The 12,993-nt window shown below is 56.4% G+C and overlaps 1 protein-coding gene across 3 annotated transcripts in view; it reads left to right on the plus strand.

The window, feature by feature from the left end:
- Nucleotides 1-12,993, plus strand: part of CCDC57 (coiled-coil domain containing 57) — a 50,749-nt gene that overhangs the window by 13,190 nt on the left and 24,566 nt on the right. For all 3 annotated transcript variants that reach the window (XM_035025728.1, XM_035025730.1, XM_035025729.1), the window contains exons 4-7: nt 1,475-1,583; nt 8,784-8,885; nt 10,242-10,399; nt 10,517-10,591. In XM_035025728.1, coding sequence (XP_034881619.1) covers nt 1,475-1,583; nt 8,784-8,885; nt 10,242-10,399; nt 10,517-10,591 — 444 coding nt within the window. The remainder of the gene's footprint in view (nt 1-1,474; nt 1,584-8,783; nt 8,886-10,241; nt 10,400-10,516; nt 10,592-12,993) is intronic.

Genomic DNA, 12,993 nt, shown 5'->3' on the forward strand with positions numbered 1-12,993 from the left:
GTGACCTTCCCCTGCAGGGTGGGTGTTGGCATTGTGACTGTTCCCCAACTCCATTGTTAAAAGTCACACTGTGATGCACCTGGAGGATCAGAAGCAGGTGCTCTTAACACTGGGACACGTGGGCCAGCTTGCCTCTGTGGAAATACTGATTTTCTTTCTCACAGCTGTATTTGAGACAGTTTAAAGCATCCTTAAAGTGTTCTTCTTTTTTTTTTTTAAGATTTTATTTATTTGACAGAGAGAGACACAGCGAGAGAGGGAACACAAGCAGGGGGAGCGGGAGAGGGAGAAGCAGGCTTCCCGCAGAGCAGGGAGCCCGATGCGGGGCTTGATCCCAGGACCCTGGGACCATGACCTGAGCCGAAGGCAGACGCTCAACGACTGAGCCACCCAGGTGCCCCAAAGCATCCTTAAAGTGTTCTATACCATTCTTGTAAAGTGTCTCCTCACGTCATTTGTCCCCCCCCCCTTTTTTTCCCCTTAATTTGAGACCTTTTCAGCCATTATTTCTTCAAGTACATGTCAGCCCTCCTCTTTGTCCTCCCGTGCTCGGGCTCAGGGTGACTGTCCCACACCTCCCTGAGGCTGTGCTCATGTTTTTCAGTGTGTTTCTCTCTGTTATTTGCTGGGGTAGTTTCTGTTGTTCTGGTTTCAAGTTCGTGGATTCTTTGCTCCGTCATGTTGTCATGTTCATTCTGCTGTTGACCCCACCCCAGTGAGCCTTCTGTTTGGTTGTCATACTTCCTGGTTCTCAATTTGTTTGATTCTTTGTAAGCTTTTCTTTGCTGAGAGTTTCTAATTTTTTACGTAAGAGTGCACTACATTGCTTGCTGAAGCATTTTAAATAATGGCTGCTTTAAAAACCCTTGTTAAGGGGGCACCTGGGTGGCTCAGTTGTTAAGCATCTGCCTTCAGCTCGGGTCATGATCCCAGGGTACTGGGATCGAGCCCCGCATCGGGCTCCTTGCTCAGCAGGGAGCCTGCTTCTCCCTCTCCCACTCCCCCTGCTTGTGTTCCTGCTCTCGCTGTGTCTGTCTCTGTCAAATAAATGAATAAAATCTTAAAAAAAAAAAAAAAAAAGATCCCAGGGTCCTGGGATCGAGCCCCGCATCGGGCTCCTTGCTCAGCAGGGAGCCTGCTTCTCCCTCTCCCACTTCCCCTGCTTGTGTTCCCTCTCTCGCTGTGTCTCTCTCTGTCAAATAAAAAAAAAAAAAAAAAAAAACCCTTGTTAAAAAAATCTCAACATTTGTGTCATTTTGGGGTTAGCGTGTGCTCTCTTTTCCCGTTCAGGTGGGGACCTTCCTGTGCTCGGTGTGACTTGGGCTTGTGTCCTGGGCACTTTGGGAATTACCTTGTGAGACTCTGGACCCCATTTCAGGCTCCCTCTGCAGGCAGGCGCCTGTGTGGTGTAGGGTCCCACTGAAGCCCCCGAGAGCAAGCCCTGACCTGTCTTACTACTGCCATGTTTACATAGTGACAAGAACAGCGAGATGGACCAGCAGCGGGAGCAGTACGAAAACCTGAAATGGAAGCTGGAGAGAAGGCTCGAGGAGCTCGATGGCGAACTTGCCCTGCAGAGGAAGGTAGGGCCTCCAGCGCGCAGCCCCCCTCAGGTGCCCGCCCTGCCTGCCCACTGTGAAAGCAAGTTGTGGAGGAGAAGACAGCCTCTTTGTTAGCTGTGTGGTATCCATGGGGTCAAGGTCGAGTTACTGGAGCAGATTTCCATCGGGGGCGGCCTGGAGGGATATGGTGGACATCCAGACCTCGGTCTCTAGGAACTCCCTCCGTGCTCTCTCTCCTCACAAAGGGATACATGTTTTCTCCCTTATTTATTCCAGAAAAAAAGGATTGAAAATCAAAATCTGAGTTACTTACTGTAGCAGAGAGCTGGGAACTCAAATTGTGGTAACTGTATTTCTTTCAAGACAACCGTAGGTAATCCTAAGTGTCAACACAGATGTGTCAGCTGACAGGTGCCACTTGGCCTCGCCCTGTCACCAGAGTTTCCCTCCGTGACGCTGAGCCTCAGCCTGCGCTTCTGTGAGTGCAGATGCTGGGGTCGCCGGGTCCCCTTGTCGCCTTCGAGCCCGGGCTGAGCTCATGACATCACAGCAACAGCGGTGTTTATGGAAACTGCCTCATGAAGCTCTCTGTGCTCCTCACGACAGAGACACGGTTTTGATCTGAGCTTTACAGGTGGGGGGCTGAGCCCAGAGGCATTAAGTAACCTGCCCAAGAGCCCCTTAGTAAATGGCAGAGGTGGGACTGGATTCCAGTGTGTAAACTCCTAGCCGCTGTTACCCTGGCCTGGGATTGCCGTTGTCGGGGAGCAAGAACTCCCATCCCCTCAAAGGTCCTTCTGGCTGGACTGAGAATCAAATCAACGTGAGACAGATGAACAGGAGAACATCAAATTTAATAGGTGTATGTTCGGGGAGTCCACACAGACATGGAAATCCCAGAGTCAGGCAGAATGAGGTCTATATGTCGTTCTGAACTAAGGAGAAGGGGCTGGGGGTCTGGGACTTCAGAGGGAAGGAATGCACCTCACGGGGCAGTGAGAAGAGCCGGTGTTCGGTAAGATGTTTGTCCTGCCAGGGGCGCCCAGCCGGCTCCGTCGGTAGAGCATGTGACTCTTGATCTCGGGGTCATGAGTTCGAGCCCCACGCTGGACATAGACGTTATTTAAAAAAACGTGTGTGTGTGTGTGTATAAGGTGTTTGAAAAAAAAGATGTTTGCCCTACCACACAGATCGGTCTCTCAGATAAAATTTATCTCTGCTAATGACCCTTGGTCTGGGAAAGACGCGCGATTTAGACCGTTCTGTGTGGTAAGACAGGGACAAAAGTTTCTCTTGAGGCTGCAGGGTCTCAAGTGCCTTCAGCTCAAAACAGTCCTTGTGCCAAGATGGCACATTCTGGGGGGCCTGCCCTGAACCCCTTCCCTACTCTTCACATCTTAGTTGTAGACTCCTGTTCGTGATTTGGGACAAAGAGCTGGATCCAAGTCAGCCTGTATTGTGTCCCGTTTCTGCCTGTTCTCGTAGCCACTGAACCCTGGGCTTGTTCCCAGTTTCTTGGTGACCGTACCGCGGGGTAGATGTGGGTGGTGTGACTGGCCACGACGGCTCTGATCCAGGTGCTGGGGCAGCAGTTACGGACAGACCTGTCCTGCTGGTGGGCGGGGGCCTGACTGCCCGGCCTGCTGTCCTGAGGTGCTGTGTCAGCCCCTGAGACAGGACAGTGTCTCCCGAGAGGCATTGTGCCAGTCCGGGTGGAAAGGCACCAGGGGACACGACTGTCCTCTGACCACAGAGGAGGAGGCCGAGGCCCCGCTGACAGCCCTTTCCTTCCCCTCTGGAAGCTCCACATTCATTCTCTGCGATGCTGCCGTCAGAGCACCCTTAGAGCCTTGAAATCTGCAGAGGACTCCTGGAGCTTTCCAGGACCAGTGAACTTTGTCCGTCACGGGCAGGTTGGCCTTTTGGAAACAGCTCAGGCTGGTAGGGCACTAAGCCAGGGCCTGAGCAGCAGGGTGAGGGCAAGACCTGTTGTGACTTACTGGGCAGTGATGAGGTTTCCTCCGGTAGCACCAGGGACGCTCCTGCAGGAGCATCAGAGGGCCCTGGGCAGGCAGGGTCTCGGTGACACTCGGAGGCAGCAGTGACCCCTGGGGAACTGTGGTGGCCGGGCCAGGCCTCTGCAGGGCTTCCCAGGCTGTCCACACTCAGCCTCTGCTGTGACTCGGGCTGGTTCCGGCTTCGAGCTTCTGCGTCTTCGGGGGCCCCTCACAGCCATGGGGGACGTTGGTCTTTGTAGGAGCCCTACCTCTGGAAAGAAGGAAACTTGATGTTTAAACTCCCCAGCTTTGCTGGTCTACCCAAGGGGGCTGCTGGAAACGTGGGTGGCACCTGGCCAGTGTGGTTCTGGAACAGTGTGAGCCGTGCCGGTTCTCAGGGTGCAGCGTGCCTGTGCTTGAACCCTACTCTGCTGCCCACATCTTACTCTTTCAGTGACTGAACTAGGCTCCTATGTGCTCACCGGCTTCGTGGTCTCCTTGGGGCTGGTTTCCTGTCTCTTGTTTCTGAAGATCTTGTGTCCGTTGTTGACTTGTCAGAAGTAGAATTGATTCAATGGTGATAGTGATTTTTCTCTTGAAAAGTGAAATATAAGGTGATGGGAACAGAGTTGGTCTGTTTGAGTCTTACTGTACCTGCAAGTTGTAGGCTGTGGGGTTAAGGGAAGCTTTTTTCTGTGTTGGTTAGCAGGACAGGATTAGAAGCCACTGACGTAGAAATGGAATGATTAATTGATTTCTTCTTTCATTTAACACGTATTTTTTGAATGTGGACCATGTGCTGGGCGTCCTCCCAGGCCCTGGAGTTAGGGTGTGAGCACCTGGACCTGGGAGCTGCTCTGGGAGCAAGCTGGGCCTCCGTGGGTCACGATGGACACTGAACAGCACGGTCTCTAGTGGAGCCCCCCAAGGGTGTCCCCTGCACGACACCATAAGGCAGGGTGGTCGGGAAGGGGAGTCGTGAGCAGAAGCCTGCAGGTGGTCAGGGGCGTGGAGGGAACGGTGGCATGCTTAGAGCTCCCGGGGCAGGCGTTCAGGGTCCAGGGGGGCTGAGGGGCAGGCAGCCACGTGGGGCTCACAGGCAGCAGCCCTGGGTACAGCACTGTGCTATCAGGCTGTGTGGGAGCTGGCTCCTGGCCCGCTGGAGGTCAGCGTCCAGGGCTGGGAGTCTGGGGCATCGCCAAAGGGCAGGTGTAGACAGAGGGGCCTGAGCGGAGCCTTCAGCGGGAGGATGGGAGGTGAGGGCCCGTGAGGGGCCCAGCAGGAGAGTGGGTGCCCTGCAGCCAGAGAGGAGGGTGGTGGCAGTGGACGTGAGCTGTGAATCGGGACGAAGCGCTCCTTGTTCCTAGGCTGGACTTTTCACTCAGGTCAGCGCTCCCCTGCTGGCCCTGCTCCGTCTGCGTGACGGCCCAGCCCCCACAGCCTGCAGAACTTTGAGCAGAAACCAAATGCTTCGTAGTTTTGTCATATGTTAGGAGAAAAAATCTCAATGATTCTCATGTTCCAGGGGCGCCTGGGCGGCTCAGTTGGTGGGGCGTCGGCTCAGGTCATGGTCCCGGGGTCCTGGGATCGAGCCCCGCATCAGGCTCCCTGCTCAGCAGGAAGCCTGCTTCTCCCTCTCCCACTCCCCCTGCTTGTGCACATGCTCGCTCTCTCAAATAAATAAATAAAATAAAATTTAAAAAAAGATTCTCATATTCCGGTCCCAGTAAGGGGTATTCATGTGACTCCTTATACTTCGTTTTGCTTTTCAAAGGATAGAAAAAAGTAAGGCATATGCTTTCAGTTGTGCTTCTGTGAGTGTCTCTGAGGCTCCCACTAGACCTTCAGAGATTTGTCACCTGGCAGGTGTGTGGCTCCCGCCTCCCTCCCGAGAGGGCAGATCAGGGACATGGCAGATGTGGCCGCATCCTCGCCGGCAGTCGGGCTGGGCTCAGCCTCCCCTCAGACTGTCGAGCCCCGTTACTTCATCAGCCGCTTGCGGTCTCGCGTGCTGTGCCGTGTTGTCCACGCGCTATGCTGAGGGCCTGCCCTCGCCAGCTTCTTTGTGGGGACGGGCTTCACCTGCCCCACGTCACCTCCGCTCTGCTCTAGGCACCAGGGCTGGGTCGGGTCACTGAGATTTTAGGGCGGGGGAGACAAAGTCAGGATTCTGCATCTCGGTCGCACTCTGCACACCCCTTCCCCCTGCGTAATTTCTGCGTGTGGGTTTTTCACGTGTGAGCCGCGTCTGAGGAACAAGCACGTCCACACCTCAGCCCACATGGCAGATCAACCATGGAGGTCTGTCTCTTCTTTGAGACCACAGGAGACAGGACATGAAGGGACTGACAGCGGTGAAGGGGACGGAAGGGCCTCAGCTGGAAAAGCAGCAGCTCGCGGGCAGGCGGCTGGCCTGGCGTCAGTTGGGGGGCTGTGTAAGGGGCAGTGACCCCAGCGTGTGCACCCGGGGTACCAGGCAGGCAGGAGCTCCTTCCCAGGCAGAAGCTCAGCACGGTTCTGTTTAACAAATTGAATTACCCCTGCGAGCAGAAGCAGGGCAGCGGGTGAGTCCCAGTGTGCCCCTTGCAGTCCGTGGGTGCCACCCCCGCCCCAGCAGTCTGCTTGCGCCTTGACGGGCGACGTTGTGCTGTGCTCGGTGCTGCTCCCTCTGTTGCTGGCGGGTAGCGCACCGGGCGCTCACGCCGCTCGGCTCGCCGCTCGCCCACAGATACGTGTGTCAGACATTTGGGTCGTTTCCAGTTCAATGCCATTTCGAACAAAGTTGCCGTGAACGTTTTTGGCAGGCCTCTATTCGTTTGGGTAAATAACTTGGGAGCATAGTTTCTGGGTTGTGCGCTGGGGCACGTTTAATTTGGTAAGAAACCGTCAAACTGCGTTCCCAGACGCTGCTCCACATCCCTGTCAGCACTGAGTGTCGTCGGTCTTTCCCATTTCAGCTGTTTATAGGGTGGGTCGTGGTGTCTGTCTCGTTGTGGTTTTAATTAGCTTGTTCCTGATGGTCAGCATGTAAGCATTTTTTCATGTGTTCATTGGCCGTTAAGATATGTTTTTTGTGAAGTGTCGGTTCACTTTTTTTGCTCTTCTTCCAAGGTGGATTATTTGTCTTCATGTTATTGATATGTAGAGTTCCTTATGTACCCCAGAAACAAGTCCTCAGGTACGTGTGTTACCATGATCTTCTTCCGTCCTGGGCCCCACCTTTTCCTTTCCTCAACAGTATCCTATGACTAGCAGGTGATTTAATTTTGGTGACGTTCCAGTGAGCTTTTTATTGCCGCATTCCTGAATAGGAGCATCCAACTAAGGCAGGATTATGAGACATTTGAGAATTGCCAGCAGCATGGGAAAGAAGCCAAGAGTAACAGGGAGAATGGCCCTGATAGAACGATGATTCCTGCCTGGGTCAGTGATCCTGCAGCCCATCACTGTGTGCCCTCTTCCGGGGTGAGGCAGCAGATGTGCCCGCACAGGCCTCTGGTTGTCTGTGCCGGTCTGGCCGTCCGCAGGTGAGCTGGTGATCCTGTGACCCCCCTGCCGTCTCCACAGGTGAGAACTTGAGCCTGTCTGGAACAGGGTGGGGACAGGGCCAGCCTCGCCTCATGTCAGGTCTTAGTTTTCAGGCTCTTGGGGTGCATTGTGGGGCCTTCCTGTGATTAGTGCTACCAGAGATGTGTTTTGCATCCATAACCCAAGAACAGGATGCTAGGAGGAAGGGCCATTCACAAAACAAAGAATTTTGACAATTAAAAGTATATTTAAAGAAATAAATTCAGAATGTAAATAAAGAAAATCTGGGAAAAAACTTAAGAGACGTGGAGGATAAATTGGAATGTTCAATCCAGCAATCACATTCCAGAAACATGCAGTGGGAAACAGGAAGGGGCAGACTATTGAGGAAATGGACCAGTTGCTTCTCGGGGCAGGGGCTTCAGAACAAAAGAATGGCGGAGGCCTGAGCAATAGCGCGAGATGTTTCAGAGAAGGGGAGAATGGGTACGGAGCCTGCCCCGCTGCTCAGCTGGAGCTCAGCACGACAGACCGGCTGTGAGGTGTGAGCGCAGGGCCCTCGGGTCTGCACACAGGTGGAGGGGGGATGCCTGCAGATGCCGGGCTCAGCAGGAGTCTCCTGGAAGTTACTGGATTATGCTCTGCAGCCTGGCCAGTGGCCAAGGGCTCAGCCCTCAGCTGCCCCCATTCCCTTCTGAGTTCAGAACAGTGGGAACCAAGAGATGGGGGCCTGAGCTGAGCAGACTCCCTGGCGTCCCCAGGATTGGGTAGCCCCAGCTACAGGGCCCAGCTGGCGGCCCCATACGCCCCGAGTGCTCCGCAGGAGCTGGTGGGCCTGGGCCAGGCCAGAGCTGGGCTTCCAATCCCCCGGTGAGGCCGCATGGGGCACAGGGCACGGCAGAGGCGCTTCCCAGGAGGAGGAAGCCACAGACAGGAGGAGGCCCGGGAGTGCCGGGGAACGACAGGGAAGTGTGAAGAGCAGCCGGAGAGATAGCTGTGCCACAGTCCAGGGAGAAGCCAGGCCAGATGTGGAGGCCGCGGCCTCCGGAGGGGCCACACCCCAGGAGAGAGGGTCACGCTGCGCAAGGGGACACCACGAAGGAACGGGAGGGGGTGGGACGACCGAGGAGAGAGAGGTCGGGGGAGGTCGGAGGGGAACCCAAGCTCCAGGAGAACAGCGGGCTGTCAGTTTGAGCGGCGGTCACCTTCGCTGGTGGTTGCGCGGCTGTTGTCGTAATAACGTGTCGGGTTTTTAGGTTCAGCCTGGGGGTGAAGCTCAGAAGACTGTCTGCTTGCAGAGCCGGGGTCAGCGTACTGGCAGGTGTGGGATGGGGTCCGGGCGAGGAGCCGGCGGGGAGCAGTGTGCAGACCCAGCCGGAAGCAGCCAGAAAGCTGTTGGCAGTGCTGCCCCCTCGCAGGGGCGGGGTGAGCAGGCCCGGGGGCCTCTGTCCCGAGTCCCCAGCAGCTCCTTGTCTGTGTGCCCAGTGGACAGGCCCGGCAGCTCTGTGGCGTCTGGCAAGAACCGGTGGCCCCCTGGGCAATCCGTGGGGGCCCTCTGACGCCTGGTGGGGCACCTCCACCACCGGGGGCCTCTGTGTCCCGCGGCTTCAGGCCTGCTCGCCCGCTCACCTGGTGCTTCTTGTGGCTCTGCTGGGGCACGGCAGCCTCCTCTCACCGCCGGCCCTTTCTGTTTCAGGAGCTGCTGCTGGAATTTGAGTCTGAAATGCAGAAGAGGGAGCACGGGTTCCGCCTGCAGGCGGACAGCATGAGCAACGTGGTCTTGACTCATGAGCTCAAGGTGGGGGATGGCCTTCGGGCGGTGACTGTTCCCTCCTCAGAGGTCAGGTGCCGCTCCTGAGCCGTGAGGCCACCTCTGGGCGGGACGGCGGGGTCCACACAGAGGCCTCCCTCGCTGTACAGGGGCCAGGGGTGACATGCCTGGGGAGCGCCCGCCACGGTGCCTGCCACGTGGCCCGTCTCACGAGGGACAGAGGAGGGGTGCCCCCCCAGGATAAACGGCCACCCGACCCTGGTCGAGACAGCCTGTCACTGGCATGTGTCCTCTGTGAGCACTGGGAATGGGCCTCCAGGGAGGTGCTGCTCGTCCCGCATTTACAGCAGAGGCCAGGCAGGTGGTCAGGGCCCGCGTGCACCTTGTGCACCCGGCTGCGGTGAGCGTGGGTTCCCTGGTGCACTAGTCCACCAGCTGCCAGGGCACACACGAGCAGCGTGCACAGCTGACCTTTAGCATGGAGACGGGCCAGCCTTGAGGAGGCGGGAGGGCGTGCAGGGGAGGAGGAAGCAGGAGAGGGCACCCGGTCTGGCCTTGCCACCTGATAGGTTACACCTGTGTGGGCATGCAGCTGGTGTCAGTAAGAGCAACCCCACCCTAGCGGTCAGGGTGGGCCCCTCCCGCAGGCCTCCAGCCTTCCCACAGTGCCACAGTCCAAGGGCAGCACCCGGCCAGCCAGGGCCCCCAGGAACCCTGGCAGTTCTCTGTGGCCGGCGTGCAGACCAGGCAACTCCCAGCCCAGCCGCACCTCCTGGCAGGGACACCGGTTCTCCGCACCCTCTTAGGCCCTGTCTGGCCCCCTGACCGCACTCCGGTAGGAGCCCTGCCCCCCGCCAGCCAGGCCCAGGCTGCCCTGCAGTGACTTCGGGAGGCCTCGGGGACTTCTGAGAGCCGGCGGGGAGAGGGCTCGCTGGATGTGCCCTGAGCTCCACAGTGGGGTGGGCCCTGCCCCACCTCCGTCTGCCGTGCCTGGCCGTTACAAACCTGGGAACACCTCCCCCGGAGGGTGGCAGCATGCACGCGCGGCCTGAGGCGGGTGCTGCAGCCATCATCGTGGCCCGCAGTCGCAGTCACGGACCGAGGCCCAGAAAGGTTGTTCTAAAATGGAGCCATGCTCTTGCATGCTCCACCTGCTTGTGTGAGTCCAGTATCAGCAATCTTCACATAGGAACCGGACGGTCTTTTGGGCTCGCCACGCGTGGGCCCCATTGTGGGGTGCGGCGTGCCCTCAGAGGTCGTGGGGCCCCGGCATGTTCACTGGGGGGTGCGTGAGGACACCCTCACTGATGCGCTGCTTCTTGAGTTGTTTTCTGTCTGCTCGGTTCCAGTTCAGCCTCATTTTGAATTCTTTGTCTCTTGAAGGTAAAACTGCTGAACAAGGAGCTCGTGGCTCTGAAGGACGCGGCCGCACAGGCCGCGGAGTCGCTGCAGAGCGCCGAGGCCGCCAACGCGGGGCTGGAGGAAAAGCTGCGGCACGGTGGCCGGGAGCTCAGGGACCTGGCCGCCGCCAAGGACGCCCGGTGCGCAGCCGCGCCGGCCTCCTCTGGGCTGGGGGCTTCCGCCTGTCCTGGCTTGCTGGGGGCCGGCCTGGCTGTGGTCCTCGTCTGCTCTCCCTGCTAATACTTCCTCCCTTTCAGGATAAAGGACTTAGAGGGCAAACTAAACTGTGTGCAGCTCTCCAGGAAGAAGGAAGAGGAGGTGTTCAGGAGGAAGTGAGTGTTCCTGGCTCCCAGCCTGGCGGCGTGGGGTTAGGTCCGGGCAGGGGCTCCCACCAACCCAAGGGCCATCCGGCCTTTGAATTCACTGCCTTGGGTCGGCTTCCATGCTCTGTCCAGGATTTTCTCAGTGGTAGTTAGGCTTTTTAGTGTTTTAAAACTTTTTTTTTTAGGTTTTATTTTTAAGTAATCTCTACACCCAACGTAGGGCTTAAAGTGAGAACCCCAAGATCAAGAGTCACGTGTTCCACTGACTGAGCCAGCCAGGTGCCCTGATGTTTTAAAACCTCTAAACTTAAGAGTTTTATGAACTAGGGAGCACCTGGGTGGCTCAGTTGGTTAAGCATCTGATTCTTGATTTTGGCTCAGGTCAAGATCTTGGGGTCGTGAGATCGAGCCCCATGTCGGGCTGGCGCTGGGCATGGAGCCTGCGTGGGACGCCCTCTGCCCCTCCCCCAGCTTGAGCACATGCACGAGCTCTCTGTCTCAGAAAAGAAGTTTTATTAACCAGTTCATTAATTTTAGACTGCAGCAACAAATGTTACTTTGGTGATATGGTCACCTTTCATTTCTACGTTATTTTGGCAAAATAATCCTGCTCTCCTGGTTATACATTCTCTAGATTCTCAAGAGCCCCCTTCTTCCTGCTGAAATGCTCACCTCATCCCTCACTGTGGGCTGCGTGCCCCGCACTGCCAGGTGTCAGGATGCCCAGCCCGTAGGTGGCGCGGGGACTCTGAGAAAGCCCATGGTGGCCCGCCCAGGCTGAGACCTGTGAGGCCCACAGGATGAGGAGGGCTCAGAGAGGCACAAGGCAAGCTTCTGGGGGAGGGCAGGTGTGGGGGAGCACGTGCCCTTGGGAGCAGCCCGGGCCTGGGGTGACGTGGGCCCCGGAGAGCACGAGGCGGGCACCGTCCACCGTTCCACCTGTCACCCTCTTCCTTTTCTGGAAAGCACCAGGGTGGCTATGGGTGAAGCACGCGTGTGGTGGTTGTGAGGATGCTCTGTCACGGGAGTGGGCGAGGCTGGTGGAGCATGGGCCATCTGGGGCATTTCTGTGTTTTCTGGCCATGATGTTTGTGCACTCTGAGGAGAAAAGCTTTACAGCCTGTCCGTCTACTGCCTTTGCACCTGCAGTCAGACGGAACTGGGAGCTGCCTTCCAGGCCACCGCACAGGGGTACACTATCGGCCCGTGTACCCCTCGGCTAGGCTGGCACACGGGACGAGGGCGGGCGTTGTGTGCGTGCTTCTGGGGGCATGTGGGGCCACGACACAGCAGGATGTGGTCCGGCTTGGACCCACGCAGGCCCGTGGTGCTGGGATGCGCTGTGGCGGCCAGCCTTTGGGAAAAAACAGTGTTCCCCTTCATGTCCAGAGCTAGAGCCTTTTTTTTTTTAAAGTTTATTTAAGTAATGTTTACATCCCGCGTGGGGCTTGAACTCACGACCCCAAGCAAGAGCCGCACACTCACTGACAGCGCAGGCCAGGTACCCCCAAAGTGTTTTTATTCATAAACTGAAATAGTTGAAAATGAATATAATTTTTAGCATATTATAAATATTGGCTTTAAGAAGTAAAACTGTTCAGGGGTGTCTGGCTGGCTCAGGTGGTGGAGCACATGACTCTGGGTCTCGGGGTTGTGAGTTTAAGCCCCATGTTGGGTGCAGAAATTACTTTAAAATCTCTAAGAAAAAAAGAGAGTAAAACTGGTCACTTTTTTTTTTAAGATTTATTTATTTTAGACAGTGAACGTGCACATGTGAGGAGGAGGCGCAGAGGGAGAGAGAGAAAGTTTCAAGCAGGCCCCCCGCTGAGCAGGGAGCCCAATGTGGGGCTCGATCCCAGGACCCTGGGATCATGACCTGAGCCAAAGGCAGACGCTCAACCAGCTGAGCCACCCAGGTGTCCCTATAGTGTATTTTTTATGATTCACAAATTTGAAATCAGTCTTCTCTAACATAATGCATATATTTATATAAACTAAAAACAATGAAATTTGCTGGGGCCACAAGGCTCTAAGTGTTCTAAAAGGTTTCTACGTGAAGGTATTCTGGTAATTATTTGCACATACTTTACAAAACAATATAATATACTATAAAATTCAATAATTAAGTAAACTGTAAGTCTCCTTAGGAATGCCCCCCGACTGAGGGGAAGGGGTCCCCGCATCAGTCTGTGAGCACCTTTGTGGGGCTGGCCACCTCGTCACACGCACAGCCCGCAGACAGCCGGGTTGGGCTTTCTGGCAGCATCCCCCAGGCTTTGAACACCTTCCAGTTACGAGCCAGGAGCCACCTGCTGGCCTCGCCCCTGCATGACCGTCTGTCGTGTGTCTGCTGGTCACTCCATAGGAGCAAAGAGCTGGTAGTGCCTGGCTCAGTCGGCAGGATCATTCAC

Source organism: Mirounga leonina, unplaced genomic scaffold (assembly GCF_011800145.1).
Source record: "Mirounga leonina isolate KUSES-001 unplaced genomic scaffold, KU_Mleo_1.0 Mir_197, whole genome shotgun sequence".
Taxonomy (NCBI): Eukaryota; Metazoa; Chordata; class Mammalia; order Carnivora; family Phocidae; genus Mirounga; species Mirounga leonina.